A 17,559-nucleotide genomic window follows, 5' to 3' on the forward strand; every position below is an offset into this window, starting at 1 on the left:
GCAGACTGATAATTGTAAGTCAAGAGAGACCAGCTCTGTTTGACATTACTGAAAAACACAAAACACTCTTCTATGTTTACTTGTTTTGCCTTCTGGGATCCCTCATAATATAAACCACAGAAGGATTAGAAACTGCCACAGATCCAAGTGGCTTCTGTTCATTGCTTATGATACAAAATCAGCTTTAAAGTGCTCCACGGTAATTTTCTTTTCAAAAGCAGTTTGGTAATGCTTGACTGATCTCTAATCATAAATCCAGCCCTCATCAATTACTGCTCGCATGTTGAGTCTCACATAAGCCAGTCTGAGTGGAGTCCCTTCTCTCAAACTCTGCAGCGTTCCTGTGACAGCCAATTCGTTCATCAGAAATGGCTGATCGGAGAAAAAGAGTATAAACCTGGCACTTGCTTCTACTCTGAGGAATATATACAGAGAATCCTGTCTGACATTCAGAGTCTAAATCATTATGTTTGTCTTGGCTTCATGAAGCAAAGTAGTTTCATTGCCTTGTAATGTAGATACGTTAGCAGGGACTCATCTGTCCCCAAGAGGCTCTTGTATGACAGCTGTTACTTGAAGAGAACTGACTGATTGCACCAGTAATAGCACAGTGTACATGGACTCTGTCCAGGTGAAGCTTATATTTAATGCTGCATATGTGAATGCTGGAGTCTTGATCTCCTTACAAGTGAATAACAGGACATTTTTGTAGTTTGCACTCTGTGACAAACAGCTTTATTTCATAAAAAAAACAACACATACCAAGAAGCAGAGTCAGATGTCCTTAAAACAGTTCTGTCTTAGCTTTGCGTGTCTTATCCAGCTTGATCTGCCAGTGGAGGTCAGATGTATCCCACACACTTAGCGTCTAGCTGCATAATATTTGAGCTGGAAAGCCCTCTGTGGTTTGACAAGCACTTGAGATGGATGGATCTTGACTCCAGTCTCCGAGTATGAATAACAACATCTTTGAGAGCACCAGGCTGTTCAGCTTCTACCTGTTATTTTCTCTGAAGAGATCCAGAACCATCTGTTGCTTCAAAGAGGAGAAATGCAGCCTGGAAAGACTGCTGAGCTCACACTACACTCAGGCTCATCAGCATACGAGTGTTTGTCCACCACAGGCGCCTTGTCATTCAAGTTGCTCTGTGATTTTTGGCCATTTTGTTGTGATGTAGCTCTCATGGCTCAGAGCCAAGCAGTCCTCTGAGTGTCTGTAGGAATGTCAGTAAATCAGTCATGACCTCGTTTGGCAAAATTTCTGTAGATGTGAGATTTCAGTGATTCAGACTTCTTTTTCTTAAAGACTGACTCTTTATCCCATCAATGCTGTGCTTTCCTGGCTGTTTAATTTGTTGTCTTTTTGCATTTTTCAGCTGTCCATACATGTGCTATCAGCAATGGGGGGTGTGAACACTATTGTCTACAGCAGTCTGCTGCTCATTTCCGCTGCCGCTGCAAGCCAGATTACACGCTGGCAGAGGATGGCAAGCATTGTAAACGTGAGTACAGAGGAGTACATAAAAGGAGGAATATTAATTGGATGAAATGATGAGGAAACGCTGCCAATAAAGCTAAAACATTGGCAGATTATAAAGGTGGGATTCCAAAGTTTTGATTATAACATTAAAAACACATCTGCTGCCAGTACAAATTATCCTACAGGATATCTGAAATATGATTATCTGTCATTCACTGGAAAGTGAACGCAGCAGTCTTCATTGTTTTTGTTTAATTGGTATTTTGATGTTCTTGTTTTCCTTCATCTCTCCAGTCTATGAGGTTGTGTTCTCCAGAGAAATTATACGTATATGCATCTTAAATTACTGTCTTGCAGATGCATTTACTTTGTAATTGTTGGCTGTGAACAGCTTCCTCTAATTTTAGCAGAGCTGAAGGTTCTCATCCCAGATGCCAGACAGGCTTGTACAAGTTATACACATACAACTGTACAGAAAGAGCAGTAAAGATGAGGTGGAGAACAGATTTAAAGCTCTCCAAATGCTGTACATTAAGATGAAGTACAGTCAGGTTTTACAGATTCTGTTGCGCCTGAAGCACTCTTAACTGACAGACACCATGTGGATTTATGTTGATGAGTGTGTGCTTTTTATGTTACAGTGGAGAATCCCTGTGCGGATCAGAATGGAGGCTGTATGCATGAGTGTCAGGTTGACGGTGGCAAGGCTCACTGTGACTGTAAGGCGGGCTACAAGCTGGCTGAAGATGGGAAAACTTGTGAAGGTAAATTAACCAACAATCAGACTTGTCATATTGTGAGTGGTTTATGTGCAGCTGGGAATTAAAGTTGAGTGTTAAAAGGGATAGATATAAGAGGAATAATAAAACAAAAAACAACTGCACATTTTACCCTGTTCAAATATTGTCAAATAAAATTTAAAAGATCATAACTGCAGAATTAGCAGTAAAAGAAAAATGAGGTGCAGTGTTCAATACAAAAGAAAGAGAAATGGAAATAATAAACAAAAAGGATGCATAATTTTGAAGCCAGATTGTGATTAGGACCTGCTCACGTTGTAAAATGAATAGTTCTTAGGAACAGGAAGGGACTTGTTTCATGAGAAATACTTTACAGATGTCATTTAACCTGATGCATTTGTTCCCACAGTTAAGTGTATTTTTTATCAATTTTTCCCCAGATATCGATGAGTGTGAGACAGAAGAAGCCGACTGTGCTCACGGCTGTCACAACACTCTGGGCTCTTACACGTGTGTTTGCAACGCTGCGTATGAGCTGGGATCTGATGGAAAACACTGTTACAGTCAGTTTAAACCTTCACCTCAGTATTAATACTTGTGTACAACCTGATGCTCAGGTGATATATCATGCATTTTAATATGTTACTGCTCATGCTGACGCCAATGTCTATTTCCCCGTAAACTAAAGGAATTGAGATGGAGATAGTGAACAGCTGTGAGAACAACAATGGCGGATGTTCACATCACTGCCAGCATTCAACCAGTGGGCCTGTTTGTACCTGTAACCATGGTTACAGGCTAGATGAAGACCTTAAAACTTGTGTTGGTAAGATACTGTGATGCGCTTGTAGTGGCATAAAGTTACATTAGTTCATGTATTAAACAGCTGCTTTAAATTAGTATCCATTCACAGGAAGTCTCCATAAACTACAGAACTAAATAAATTATTAGGCAGTCATCAATGTTTTATAACATAGTGTTTTGACAAATTTTTATCAGTACATTTGTAAATATCCTCATTTTTGAAACAAGCAAGTGTTTGTAAAATCGGAAAGACAATCCTGGTTGATGAATCTGATGCTTTTAAATGACTGGTTTTGTTTGCAATTTCTATTTCCTGTTACTGGTTTTCAGTCTGTCTGTTTTCTTGACAATATACCAAAAAAGAATATTACTTATATAAACATCTTTTAGTTAAATATGGAGTTACGGAAAGATTTTATTGCATAGATATTTTGGAGTCAAACCAGCACACGTCTAGTTGCTCATTTGTTTGGAACAGTTGGCTAAAATCAGACTGTTCAGAGATGATATGGCTCATTTAAAAATCATTTCCTGTATCTGTGCCATGTGGGTTTCCCCCAAAGATTTTTACATGTCACGATTTCATGGGAGGATCCATATCAAAGCTATTATTGTCATATAAACTCAAGAGGAAATCCTTTTTATTTTTTAATAATGACAATTATATTAAAGCTGATTATAAAATTGCTCGTTAGTAGCACTTTTTATATCCTAGTTGACATACACACAAAAAAGAAAATGGACTTTTCTGAGTCTCAAACAGAAACTCAAACATCTGGCACAGGCATGAGGAATGCCTTCCTAATACATACCTTCCTAATGAGGGCTTTATTCTCTTCTCCTTCATCTAAATTACCATGAAGTTCAACCTTCATTGGATTTGTTTCAGCTAGCTGGACTAATGCATTCAGTTGGCTGGCTGGTAAAAGCTTAGTTGTGAAGAAATTTAACAACAGAGCTTATATTCAAGAAGAGATCCAAACACATTTGGTTTGAGTTATCACATTTTATGATTGATATGTATAGAGCACCTTTAGCTGAGCTAGCGTACACTTAAAAACAAGTGAGAAACAAGACTGCAGATTCCCTGAAGTTTGTAAAAATGTCTTTTAGATGTGCTCAAAAATCACTTTCTGTTTGGTTTGTAGAGTTCAAAGTAAAAGAGTTTGCTGGTCAGGAGGTTAGAGATATGTGCTGGGGGTTTACGTGATGGGGAGGGAGCTGAAGTTTGTTATACAATATCATTGTTAAGTTGTAACTTAACCTTAATTGGCTGTTAAATCAGCACAGTTTAACAATCTCATAACTTTTTTTTCTGTGATCAGTGAAGCATATGCTACAGCTGGATTATAGCTTTTGTCCTCCTGCTTGTCGTTGTGTTTGGCAGATGTTGATGAGTGTGGAGAGCAGAGCTACTGTTGTGAGCAGGATTGCACCAACTACCCCGGGGGTTATGAATGCTACTGCTCAGCGGGATACAGACTCAACTCAGATGGTTGTAGCTGTGATGGTATGGTCAACCCTCAACAAATACATGAAGGCACTTTTGATATCTAAAATATGTTGTTTTGTTGAGCTCTGGTTGGTGAAATTAACTTGCCACAGGTTTACCTCTTGATGCAACAAAAGCTTTTGACTGCATTGTGTTTGTGTTATTTAGATGTTGATGAGTGTCTGGCTGCTAATGGTGGTTGTGATCACACATGCCAGAACACCGCCGGCTCCTTCCAGTGTTTCTGCCGCCGGGGTTTACGGCTGCATGAAGACCGACAATCCTGCATCCGTTAGTATCCACAATCATAGTGTTAAAGAAAAAAGTGGGTGAGGAGGAAATTATCCAGCAAATTCAGAGTTAACATTTGTTTCCTTAATTTTGAGACATGTTCTGCATATTCTAATAATAGAAAACTGACAGTAAGTCTTTCTATCTAAGCAGCATATGATGCATTGTGCAATGTTTCATGTGCCTCTTTTCTCCCACTGCAGCATTAGAAGGAGCCGTCGAGGCTCTGTCCAGTGGAGCTGCCATCGAGCTGCCTCTGATTCGCCCTCAGCTCACCTTGCTCCAAGACTACAGCCAACCCCTGGAGCGCTATGACGACTATGAAGATGATGAGGGGGAGCTGAGGGCTGAGAGCAACCTGGCAGAGAAATTTGGTGTGTTTCCCCCACCAGCTATTAATGAGTCATTATCATTAACAGGAAACCTGTATCTGATTACCTGGCTCCATTGAAGTTGTCAGGCAGACTCATTTAGTGAAAGTAGGAGCAGACCTCATGTTGGGGGTTAATCACCTTGTTTCGTGCTCCCAGACTGTTCATACTTACCAATAAACCACAACAGTTTCCCTGGCAGGAATGCTGAGGCTTATGGGGCCTGGCAGCTGGTTGGAAATTGAAGCACAGAGTCAAGTTCTGCTTTGTTTTACCTAAACTTGGTAGACGCATGTGAACATGCGGTCAACAGTACTGAAAGTTGATGGAGACTGCCACATACATGCTGATTTCAATATATTTAACTTTACAAAGGTGTAATTGTGGTGGAGTACTGTCTGTATACATATATCTGTGGTTTGGAGTCATGCACAGTTGGAAAGTTCCACATCTGAGTGGGTTGAACGTCATAAAAAAGTCAGTGGAAGCATTGAAAAAATCAGAGCTCAAGTATGACAAATTACAAATGAGATTTTAGCTGGTTGTTGGGGTTAAAGGGTCACGTTGTTGTTTACAGTGTGTTTGGATGACACCTTCGGCAGCGATTGTAGCCTGACGTGTGACGACTGCACCAACGGGGGGAAATGCAACATTTGGAAAACCAGCTGTGATTGCCCTGATGGATGGACAGGCATCATCTGCAACCAGAGTAAGAATTGACCTTTTACACACTTCTCACACACAAACATCTGTATATCACTGCATGTTACCACCATTTCAGGTTGTTTTCGGAGATAATTGTGTTATTTTTCAATCTCTCCAGCTTGCCCAGACGGGTATTTTGGTAAAAACTGCTCCTTTCCCTGTAAGTGTAAAAATGGTGCCAGCTGTGATCCCATCAGCGGAAGCTGCCGCTGTCCTCCTGGTGTGAGTGGAGACTTGTGTCAAGATGGTGAGATGCCTCCCTCGTCCATAAAACCCTTCTCTCGGTCTCGTAGTTTGCAATAAAAAGAAGATAAGCAGTTTTCTGCATTTTTTCTGTGTAAATGGAGGATTTCTTGTGTGCAGGTTGTCCTAAAGGCTTCTTTGGGAAACAGTGCAACAAGAAGTGTAATTGTGCCAATAATGGCCGCTGCCACCGGACCTATGGAGCCTGTCTTTGTGATCCTGGACTTTATGGCCGCTTCTGTCACCTTCGTGAGTTTCACTTTTTTACACATTTCTAACATGCCAACTAACCATAAGAACAGTTACGCAAGTATCTATTTGCAGTAAAGAAAGTTGTTGAATACTAATTTTAGTTTAATCTCAGCTGTTTCTCTGCACCACAACATGAAAATTTGAAATGAAATGAAAAATAATCCCCAAACGGAAATTTAAATGATATATTTTCCATGTTTCAATCCCTCCATATTCATCCTCAGCATGTCCTAAGTGGACTTTCGGATCCGGCTGCTCTAAGGAATGTCAGTGTGACCAGAAAAACACTCAGGAGTGTCACCGTCGCCATGGCACCTGTATCTGTAAACCTGGTTACCAGGGTAATACCTGCAAGGAAGGTGAGATTACTGTATTTTAATTGGAGATATTGTTACTGATTTTCATTTTCAACCTTTGATGATGTTGTTCATAATAAAAAAAACACCAGGGAAACAGAAAAAAACAGGTGACATTTGATCTTTCTGTGCACCTGAAGGTACAAGCTTGGTCAAAAGAAAGATGGAAAAGTAGTTGCAAAATCTGCTGTATCTTCAGTGAGTGCAATTGGTGTAATACAAACATCCAAACAGATCTCATATGCTAATGTCAAATGCTTGTGGTGAAAGAAAGAAACTAAGATTCAGCCTCCTAAATCAACATATGTGACAGTACAAAGGGTGGGATTTACTAAATTGGTCAGACAGGCTTTATATGACCGGGAGGTGAGAGTGTAAATTTCTTGTTTTGTCTCTAGAATGCAGACCTGGTACTTTTGGCGTCGGCTGTGAGAGGAGGTGTGCCTGTCCACCGGGAGTGTCATGCAATCATGTGACTGGACAGTGCCAAAAAAAGTGCCCTCCTGGTCATCACGGTGAGGACTGTGATCAAGGTAAGTGGTTGTGAAAGTTGGCACGTTGTATTTCGGTTCATTTTATGACGCCCTGTGTGCTGTGTGTCCTGTGTCAAGAGTGTCCAGTGGGAAGATTTGGAGAAGGCTGCGTCCAGTCTTGTAACTGCACCGGTGCCCCATGTGACAAAGTGACGGGACAATGCCATTGTCCAGCAGGCACTGTTGGACACCATTGTGAGAATGGTGAGTGCAAACATGATATTTAAAACACTTATCTTTACATGATAAGAGCTGTAAGAAAATGATCAACCTTTCTCAGTGTGTCCGGAGGGCTTCTGGGGTCCTGGCTGCAGAGAAATCTGCCCGGCTTGTGAAAACGGCGGCATGTGTGATAAACACAACGGGTCGTGTAACTGTCCTCCAGGATTCATAGGAAGACTCTGTCAAAACTGTGAGTTGGTTTCCTTAGCAACATGTATTAAACATGATGAGCAGGATGACAGTACTGTGGAATATGGAGGTGGTGCAGTCTGGATGTAAAATGAAGCAACAGGCTAGAAAACAGAGGATTACTTCTTCTCTGAGATCACTGGTTAAAATCCTTCATCTGCCTTAGATGTTTCTTCAAGCAGGACTCAGTGTCTGAATCCTGGTGTCATGGGTACTTGATGTGTTTCACATGCAATCAGTTGGTTACAGTAGATTACCCCACCCCCCACCCCCCTTGTACACAGCATGCCCAAATGGACGTTTCGGTCAAAGATGCCAGATGAAATGTGTTTGTGAGAACAATGCTCGCTGTGACCCAGTGACTGGGCGGTGTAGCTGCGCTCCAGGCTGGACCGGACACAACTGCAAGAAAGGTAAACGTAACCATGTGCCATCAGATATGATCTGTTTTTGTTTTTTGTTTGTTTTTTAAAATGAGCAAGCAAAAATTTTCTTTGATGTGTCTCATACTTGCACACCTCGTGCTGCAGCTTGTGATGCAGGACACTGGGGAGCTGACTGTGCAGAAACCTGCGACTGCAGAAACGGAGACAGCAGCTGTGATGCTGTGACCGGCCTGTGCAGCTGTGAGGCTGGTTTCACTGGAAAACACTGCCATCAGAGTAAGTTGTGCAGTTGATGCAGCTTTCAACATCAGCAGGGTTTATTCTACTGTGATGTTAATGTTATCATTTTACTCTATTTTAACTTATTTCAAGTGTTATTGACAGAGAAATTAAAACTGAAAGTCAGTCATTAAAAACTGGGCTTTGGTTAGAGCTTAAAATCTGGACTGCAGTGTTATTTAGCAAGCAGGTGTACATCTTGAAGATCTTAGGAAACTCCCCTAAATGTAAATTGTTGATCCGATTATAGTAGAAACTCATTTTTTTTGTCTCTAATGGTGGTTTAATGTTGAATTTAACAATGTGGTCCCTTGGTTCTCCTTCTCCTGGGCTGGACCACATCCATTTGTAAAGATAAAACTCCTATATGTAAATTATTTTAACAGCATCTTTTACATTTGTGACACAATCATGCTGACAGAACTGCAGACTCAAGGAAACAGAAGTAGTTCCCATTACAGTGAGTGTCTCCCGTGTCTGTATTTTGTTACAGTGACAAACAGAACCACTCACATTGTTATCACACTTGTTAGAAATAAAAGTTAACAGGTTTAAATTGATGATGAAAATTTGTAAAGCAAATTGTTTCAATTTGTTTGTGGTGTAGCTGTTATTATAGAAGTTACCAGCAGAGGACATCAAAGACAAATATTCAAATAATACACCATGTTTTTCATTTTGTGCTTCTGTGGCATCTTGATTGTATAGTGTATTTGTATTATTTTATAGTCTTGTTGCTCTTGCATGTGATATTTTCTCAGAGTGCCCGTCAGGTATGTTTGGTCTTGGTTGCCGCCATCGATGTCAGTGTGAAAACAAAGCACTGTGTGACCATGTGAGTGGAGCTTGTACCTGCCGGGTGGGATGGACAGGCACCTTCTGTGAAAAACGTAAGAGAAGCTTCTTGACTGTGAAGTCAAACCCACCCATTTAATGTGAAGTAAAACATGATGTTTGTGTTGCAGCATGTCCTCAGGGTTTCTACAGTCTAGACTGCCAAAAGAAGTGTTTGTGTATGAATGGTGGGAGCTGCAATCACATCAGCGGTGTTTGTTCCTGTCCTGCTGGCTGGATCGGTCCATTCTGCAACTTGAGTAAGTGATGTGTGCAGGTTTTGTAAAAAGAGTAAAATCCGAGGCTCAGATTTTTTTAGGACATTTCTGTAGCAGCTTTACATCAGTGAGAACACACTTCAAAGTCTGACTCAAAGTAGACAATAAAGCACTTGCAGTTTTTGAGTTATTTGGGAAAGCTTAACCCAGTCACACATGAGAAAGTACCTACTTGATGGTCCCCATGCTCAGACCTGTATTACTTATCAAACACTGGAATTCCCACTTTTGATCAGCAGAGTTCATCAGAAGGTAATGATATTGTTTGTCTATCTCCTGGCAGCATGCCCAGCCGGTTTCTATGGGGAAGGATGTAACCAAACCTGTAGCTGCAGCAATGGCGGCATCTGCCACCCGGCCAGCGGGCAGTGTGTGTGCACCCCGGGCTGGACTGGACCCAACTGCAAAGAGGGTGAGTTTATACGACAGAGACAACTGATCATCTATGCTACAGGTAAAGCAGAGGTCACAAAATATTTTTTTTTTTCTCCCAGATTGCCCTGCTGGGTTTTATGGAGCAGACTGTCAGAAGCGCTGCTTGTGCCAGAACGGAGCTGCCTGTAACAAGACGGATGGAAAATGTACGTGTGCTCGGGGTTGGACCGGCACAGCCTGCGAACTGGGTAAGACTCAAGAGTCTGTCATTTATAATTACATTGTACTTTGCAAACTAATGTGAATTTCTGGAAAATGCTGACATTTCCATAAAGCCCAATGAGCTTCACCCATTTTATGTAATCCTTTTTTTGTTTGTTTTTATTAGGAAAGTGAAAATTAAAACATATGCACCAAAATGTAGCAAATTATCTGGCGTGGTGCAGGAAAACTGTGCACACCCAACAGCAGCAACAGCTAATATTTGCAGCTGTATAGATCCTTTGTTCTTCCCTCAAATACTGTAAATGGAGCCAAACATCATTTAAAATCTAAATAACCATTATGCTGTTTGTGATCTTTTTATTAGCTGTATTTTAATTCTCCCAGATAGAAGACATTTATCTTTCTATATACACTACCGTTCAAAAGTTTGGGGTCACTTCCCTATTGAATCCCATGGCAAAGTGACCCCAAACTTTTGAACCGTAGTGTATTTTACCCTAATCTTCTCAAGGTTTCTACAAACTGATGTGAGCTATAACCGCCTGTGGCATCTAAAAAGATCAGCCACCAGTCAGCAGAGCAGGATCGTTAATGGGATCTTCTGTAATTTGATATCAGTTCAGTCACACTGAATTCATCCTTTTGTTTTTCAAAACTATCTTGTATAGCCACAAAGCATTGGACTTTTTGCTGCCATAATGATGGTGGTTATTCTGGAGAGAACCTGAACTTGGAGTAAACATTTAAAGCAGTGGCCTGTGGTTTCCTTTTTACTGTACTCAGGAAATGTACTATTTGGAGATTAATTTGCAGCCTAAGCTAATTTATTTTTGCCTCAAGTCTGGCTATTTGCTGGAAATGAGTGTGTTTCTGCGTCACAGCAGTCAGCTCAGCAAAAGTCAACCCAGCAATGATGTTCCAGCTCTTTCTCCCTCTGAGCTCTCCATCACACACTATCCTCCCTCTGCGCCTGTTATAAACTTTTGAGTAGTGCCAGTTGATCCCCCTCCTCATGCTCAGGAAACCTTTAATCTGGTCACAGGAATGTCTTTACCCTCCAAACTCTGCAGCCACTAACCCTGATTACTTGCTTGGCTCTTGGTTTGGTTAGAAAATGTTAGGGGAAAAGTAGACAATGTTGGATTCCTCAGCAGAAAATGAGAGAAAGTTTCCCTTTGATTCACATCACAATGTCTCAGAGTTCTCTCTCTCTCGCTCATTCTGGCTTGTGTGTGTGTTATTGTATGTGCTGCATGTTCACACAGAGTGTGTAGCGGGTCGATTCGGGGCGGACTGCCAGCAGCGGTGTGAATGTGAGAACGGTGGCCAGTGTGACAGACAGATGGGTCTCTGCAGCTGCAGCGCCGGCTGGACCGGAGAGCGCTGTGAGAAAGGTGAGAATGAACTGTGACCTCATGCAAACTGCTGCACTGTGAAAGCTAAGCTGCCATGATGGCGATTAGGTGTGTTTTTGTTCATTGTCACCTCTAATCTGCGCATTCCTGTGGGCAGCTTGTGAAGCAGGACTGTTTGGTGTGGGCTGCGAGGAGCAATGTCAGTGTGTGCACGGAGCTTCGTGTCATCATGTGACTGGAGAGTGCCAGTGTCTGCCAGGGTGGAGGGGCAAACTCTGTGACAAAGGTACAAACCTGGTGCTAATGAGGACTTTTCGTGATTTGCAGGGTTCAAGCCAGGGACTGTTTCTCCAACAGAAAATTCTGTTTGGCTGTGTTCAATGTTTTGTCCGTGTCAGCTAACATCAAGTTCAAAGCTGCAGATTTTTTTTCTTTTAATAATGATTCAGTTATGTAATGATTTAAGTACATTGAAACCTTAATCAGAAGATAATGTTTTATCATTTCTAACTATATTTTAGATAATTTTATTTTAGGACGGTTAAAACCATTTTTTTTTTAAAATAATCCATAGGGGGAAATTCTTTTTCTGCATTTAACCCATCCTAGTTGCTAGGAGCAGTGGGTGCCAGATTCCGGCACCCTGGGAGCAGTCGGGGGTTAAGGGCCTTGTTTAGGGACCCACAGTGGTTTTTACTTTAGTTGCCAGCCCGGGGACTTGAACCCAGGTTCTCCACACCGAAGGCTACCACTCCCCATAAAAGCCTATTTGGAGCCTTGATGACAAAAAAAAAAAAAAAAACTAATTTACTATTTATTTGGTGCAAAGAGCATCTGTAACAGTCACATCTGACAGAAAAAAACAGAAACGTTCACATGTGGTTCCAAAACTAAATCTGCAGATTAATTTAATAAAATACATAATTGTACATCAGCATATTTAGATTATTGTCTGTAATGATGTGGTAGTGATACTGACCAGATTTACCTGTCAGCAGTCTTTCTCTTTTGTCAGTTTCCCTCCTGCTTTGGCTGCAGCAGCTGTGCTGCTTGTTAATTTGATAGAAATCTATGATTGTGATTGGTCTGCTTAAGCCGACTCTGCCTGGTTTAAATGAACATGGACACACCAAGAGTTTGATAACCTGGATTGATTTTCTGAGTTAACTAGTACCACACTGCTTAGTGAGATGTCCATTGCTGGAGTTTGTATAACCAGATGACCTAAAGATAACCTTCATATGTTGAACCAGCTTTGTGGTACAGACTCCTGGTCTCCAGTGTTATTCCAATTCATGTTGCTCATCCAACACATACACATGCACACGCACACACACACACACATCTTGTGAATTTAATTTATTGGCCATCCTTTTCCTTTCTATAGTATTACAGTGGTATCTGTTGCATATCTGGTCTGCTGTTCTTGAAGCTTCTCTCTGTTTTTAGTTATTTAACTTATCCAGATGCTTGTCAGGCAGTTAAAATATATTCGCTTAATAAAAAAGTGCAACAAGAGTAATCAGGGAAAAAGCCTATAGTTTCTGTCAAATTCAATGTCACCTCTTTTTAAATATGAGAGAAAAAAATAGATGTGCAGTATTAAATATGTGGTTTTATTTTGCCTCCATGTCCTCCAGCATGCTTGCCTGGTACATATGGAGAGAGTTGCATGCAGCGCTGCAGCTGTCCATCGGGCACATCCTGCCACCACATCTCTGGAGAGTGCGGCTGTCCTCCTGGATTCACTGGCAACGGCTGTGAGCAGAGTGAGTCCTGCAGCACTCATTTGTATCTGCTAAATGCTGTGCTTCATTCAGGTCTGAATAAGAAGAAGCTTCTGTGTTATCATATGCTCATTCATGCAAAGATTATAAACAAACTCTTATTGCTTAAGAAAGCAAGAAACAACTCCAAGCACAAGGCTCAGGTAAACTTTTCTCTGTCAGCTTGTCTCCCAGGAACATTTGGAAATAATTGTAACCAGGTCTGCCAGTGCTCGGAGACAAACCAGCTCTGCCACCCGGTGTCTGGATCATGTTACTGCGCTCCAGGTTTTCATGGCCCCAAATGTGACAAAGGTCTGTCTAAACAGCCAAGATAAACATAAATAACCACAACAATGAAGGCAGATTAGAGTGAGTGAAGTTTTCTGACTCTGGTTACAGTGTGTGGGGAGGGTCGTTATGGTCCAAACTGTGAACGAGAGTGTCAGTGTGAGAATGGAGGGAAGTGTGTCCCTTCAACAGGAGCCTGTGACTGTCTGTCAGGATTTATTGGACCGCGCTGCAACATCAGTGAGTTTTTCCCCAAACTTCAGTAATAAATAATAACGAGTGTTAGGGTGTAAGATGAGTATGGCGTGTTTGTCTGTGGTGTCAGCGTGTCCAGCCGGGCGTTACGGTGTCGACTGCACCCAGATAGCAATATGTGGAGATGGAGCCCAGAATGACCCGGTCAGTGGTCAGTGCGTGTGCATCCCTGGACACAGAGCAGAGGACTGTGGACAAGGTGAGTTATCATTACCGGCTCTTTTTGCCTTATTCGTTTTGCCTTTTGCCTGAATCACATTGACCTCTGTGGATGTTTTTGTCAGTTTAATTTGAGTGTGTGTGTTGGGCCTCAGGTTGCCCTCCAGGCTGGTTTGGGGCAGACTGCACCCGACGCTGTAACTGCAGTAATGGAGGAGTGTGTGATTCTCAGACAGGCAACTGCACCTGTGGTCTGGGCTGGACTGGAGCTCACTGTAACACAGGTGGCAGCATTTCATTTACTGCATCCGCTTTGTATTATGTTATGAGGTCTGAGTGTTTGAGGCTGATATTTCTGTGTTCCTGCCTTGTTCGTTAGAGTGTCCCGCGGGCCGATTTGGTGCCAACTGTCAGCTGAAATGTAGCTGTCATAACAACGGCTCTTGTGACAGAGTGATGGGGACGTGTCAGTGTGGACCAGGCTACTACGGACATCTATGTGAACACGGTGAGAACTTGATTTTATTATTATTACAAATCCAAACAAGATTAAAACCAAAAATTTGACCTCTCTTTGATCTGCATGAACATACTCTACCCTCATACATTTCTGTGTCCCACAGGCTTCCATTTTTACACAGAAACACATCAGTGAGTCACACAGTAGAAATGGCTGATGTGTTCAGGTTCAGATGAATGTGGACACTGCAGCAACAACCTGCTGCTGTAAATTCTTCGTAAGAGCCGCATGTTTAATTCAGGCTCTTCTGTCGTTGAATTGCTTCCAAAACTGAGTGAATGACTCAGTTTTGCATGAAGTTCGAAGAGAGTCCTGAAGATGTACTAGAGTGTAAAAAATACACAAAACCTCTAGAGGCAGCTGTAGAGAAATTATTAATCAAGAGAGGGATTTCTTAATCATGTACTCATGGATTGCTGTGCCCCAATCTTTTTACCCAAATAATAATTTCTGTTTCTACAAACATTTTCACTGTTTATTCATGTTTAAATTAGTTTGTTAAAATCTAAAAGACCAAGTTGCTCTGGGAAATGATATATTTAGATTTTTAAAAAGTCTTGTTGTGACTTTTGACTTTCACACAAGCACCGTTGATCTTTACTGAATGTGTTGATGTCATGTGAGATTTACCCACCAAGTGCTTTCCATAATATTTTGGTAAGAAACCTACCCTACCTAGGGCAGACAGAATGAAATTAAGTTAAATTGATTGAAGGCTAATTAATTTATTTGTCCCAAAAGGGAAATTACAAAGTTAAAGTAGCTTTTTTTTTCCTTAAAAAAATGAATAAAAATAATAATTATTTAGAAGAATATAGTGCTTTGTTCCAGATGGTTGCTGGCAGGAATGATCTCTGGTAACTTTCTGTCTTGCACTGGAGTTGACAAAGACTCACACTGACACTGTAGTTTCTTGACTGTGTTGTGTGGAGGATGTGAAGAAGTGTTTTCAGCAGCTTGTGCAGCTTCTTTTCTAGATCAGCTCCAGCGGCTCCAGAGTTATCCCCAGCACTGAACCAGCCTTCTTGAGTCTCTGACTCTGAAGCTGCTGAAAAGCTGACTGCACTTTCCACCACAGACTCTTAGAAGATACGCAACATCTTGGTGCAGACATGGAATAATCTTAGCTTCCTTACGAAGTAGAGTCGGCTCTGTCCTTTCTTGTAGATGCCTCTGTGTTGTATTTCCAATCTAGTCTGTTGTATAGCTGAACTCCGAGGTATTTGTTTTCCTCCACCTCTTCTGTTATGTAATTCCGCACCATCTCACAAATTCTCTGTTCTCTTCTTGTCCAGCACCTCACTGTTCTTGTCGGGACGATGCTGTCCACACATAAGCTGATATAATCTGTCACACCCACTCATGGCATTGATGTCATCTTCATGTGGTTCACACAGGACAGTCCACTCTGTGGCCTCAAAGCACCCTCTCAGAGCATCTTCAGCTTCATTAGACCAGGTTTTTATAGTGTTGTCATACTTAGACAACAGACTTTTCATAAATACAATTCATTAAGACATATATACACAATTATATATTATACATACACACTATTATTCATGTATACAATTGTCTATTTAGACCATACATATCACATTCAACCCGTAGCTAGCGTAAACTGATGCAGTCACATTATAAAACAAACAGCAGTAATTGGTTATTTTGAGATCTGACCAGCTGTTCTGATCTTAAACATCGTGATATTAAATGAATGAGAACAAAATGGATTTAACCACAAAAATGATCTGCATTATTTTTTTCTTAACATCTGGACCACATGAAGGAGAGAGAAGTGTTTAAGGTGTAGCTGAAGCTGCTGCTTTCTGACCATTTACCAGTATTTTCAGCTGCTCCCATCTATGCTGGTTTATTTAGCACTTTGCTCCATGTTTGCTAGCTTGATAGAAATTCAAGGTTGGATTTTATTGTCATTTTTGTGCGTACACATGAAACGAGAAATTGTACTCTGGACCAGCAAAGAGCAATAAATCTGGCTAATTATAATAAATAAAATACAATAAGACAATACTAGAAGTCTGATCAGACATTTAATCTGTATTTAAAAGAGTGCATTGGGCTCAGCATCCAGATGTGTTTAAACAGAGTTTCTCTCAGGCGCTTCACTCTGAGCTTCATCTAAAAGGGATTCAAAGTTAAACTCATAAGTTTATATTTCATTATGAATTAAAAGCTTATTAAAGGTTGACTTTAAATCTTCTCTCCACAGCCTGCCCTCCTGGTCTCTATGGCCCGCTGTGCCAGCTGCAATGCGACTGCATGAACAGTGCCTCCTGTCACCCTGAGTCGGGCCAATGCATCTGTCCTCCAGGGTTTCATGGAGCCCGCTGTCACAAAGGTCAGTCAAATCTGCTCACCCCCTCCCCGCAATATAATGGAGGCATAATAGGATTATGGTCATTTTGTTTATGTTGAATTTATCCTCTGAAAAAAATTTTTTTTATGTCCTCAAACTTTCTCCTAGTGTGTGAGCAAGGCAGCTTCGGTCAGGGCTGCGCTGAGGTGTGTGACTGCGAAGACGAAGCTGCATGCGATCCTGTGACAGGAAGGTGCGTCTGCCCCTCGGGGAAGACTGGACCCAGATGTGACATCGGTAATCTTTGATTCCCTTTTCAAACACATGATTATGGCATCTTAACAAGTGACAGAAGCTGAAAATGTCAGATGTCTTCAGCCGTTACGTTTGCTGTTAGGTTTTCTCTAAGCAGCTGCTGGCTGAAGCAGAGAAATTAAAGTAGTTCAGCTCTATATTTCTGGTTCTACCAATTTAACTGCAGCAAAAAGAAAAAGGAAAAATTTATGGATCTTCCCAAACTGTTTTTACAGCAAAATTCAGATGTGGCCAAATAAAGCAGTTAATCCAAGAAAATTTTGTGCTGTCACATCAAGATAGTAAAACAGTGTTATCTGAAAATAACAAAATAACATGATCTGGTGAAAATAGGATTTAAAAAAAAAAATTGAAGGCACAAATTTTTCATTATTGAACAGGAAATACCATTTTTCAGGTGTGAATTAAACCTGCTGAAGTCAATTAATTTGATCTCCTAGTTGTTGCTTTAGTTATTTTTCTGATGGTAACCACATTATACCATAGTCCTATATAACTGTACATCACTGTGAAGTTACTTTCCCAACGT

The 17,559-nt window shown here is 41.1% G+C and overlaps 1 protein-coding gene across 3 annotated transcripts in view; it reads left to right on the top strand.

Moving 5' to 3' along the window:
• Window positions 1–17,559, top strand: part of megf6b (multiple EGF-like-domains 6b) — a 57,934-nt gene that overhangs the window by 38,547 nt on the left and 1,828 nt on the right. For 2 of the 3 annotated variants that reach the window (XM_041979720.1, XM_041979723.1), the window contains 30 exons: window positions 1,377–1,502; window positions 2,122–2,244; window positions 2,661–2,783; window positions 2,909–3,046; window positions 4,412–4,534; window positions 4,685–4,807; window positions 5,011–5,181; window positions 5,756–5,887; window positions 6,002–6,130; window positions 6,247–6,375; window positions 6,603–6,737; window positions 7,133–7,267; window positions 7,346–7,471; window positions 7,548–7,679; window positions 7,963–8,091; window positions 8,209–8,340; window positions 9,105–9,233; window positions 9,309–9,437; window positions 9,739–9,867; window positions 9,950–10,078; window positions 11,321–11,449; window positions 11,568–11,696; window positions 13,051–13,179; window positions 13,360–13,491; window positions 13,579–13,707; window positions 13,793–13,921; window positions 14,037–14,165; window positions 14,261–14,389; window positions 16,629–16,757; window positions 16,884–17,012. In XM_041979720.1, coding sequence (XP_041835654.1) covers window positions 1,377–1,502; window positions 2,122–2,244; window positions 2,661–2,783; window positions 2,909–3,046; window positions 4,412–4,534; window positions 4,685–4,807; window positions 5,011–5,181; window positions 5,756–5,887; window positions 6,002–6,130; window positions 6,247–6,375; window positions 6,603–6,737; window positions 7,133–7,267; window positions 7,346–7,471; window positions 7,548–7,679; window positions 7,963–8,091; window positions 8,209–8,340; window positions 9,105–9,233; window positions 9,309–9,437; window positions 9,739–9,867; window positions 9,950–10,078; window positions 11,321–11,449; window positions 11,568–11,696; window positions 13,051–13,179; window positions 13,360–13,491; window positions 13,579–13,707; window positions 13,793–13,921; window positions 14,037–14,165; window positions 14,261–14,389; window positions 16,629–16,757; window positions 16,884–17,012 — 3,915 coding nt within the window. The remainder of the gene's footprint in view (window positions 1–1,376; window positions 1,503–2,121; window positions 2,245–2,660; window positions 2,784–2,908; window positions 3,047–4,411; window positions 4,535–4,684; window positions 4,808–5,010; window positions 5,182–5,755; window positions 5,888–6,001; window positions 6,131–6,246; window positions 6,376–6,602; window positions 6,738–7,132; window positions 7,268–7,345; window positions 7,472–7,547; window positions 7,680–7,962; window positions 8,092–8,208; window positions 8,341–9,104; window positions 9,234–9,308; window positions 9,438–9,738; window positions 9,868–9,949; window positions 10,079–11,320; window positions 11,450–11,567; window positions 11,697–13,050; window positions 13,180–13,359; window positions 13,492–13,578; window positions 13,708–13,792; window positions 13,922–14,036; window positions 14,166–14,260; window positions 14,390–16,628; window positions 16,758–16,883; window positions 17,013–17,559) is intronic. The other variant, XM_041979721.1, reaches the window with a different exon arrangement.

Source organism: Melanotaenia boesemani, chromosome 3 (assembly GCF_017639745.1).
Source record: "Melanotaenia boesemani isolate fMelBoe1 chromosome 3, fMelBoe1.pri, whole genome shotgun sequence".
Lineage (NCBI taxonomy): Eukaryota > Metazoa > Chordata > Actinopteri > Atheriniformes > Melanotaeniidae > Melanotaenia > Melanotaenia boesemani.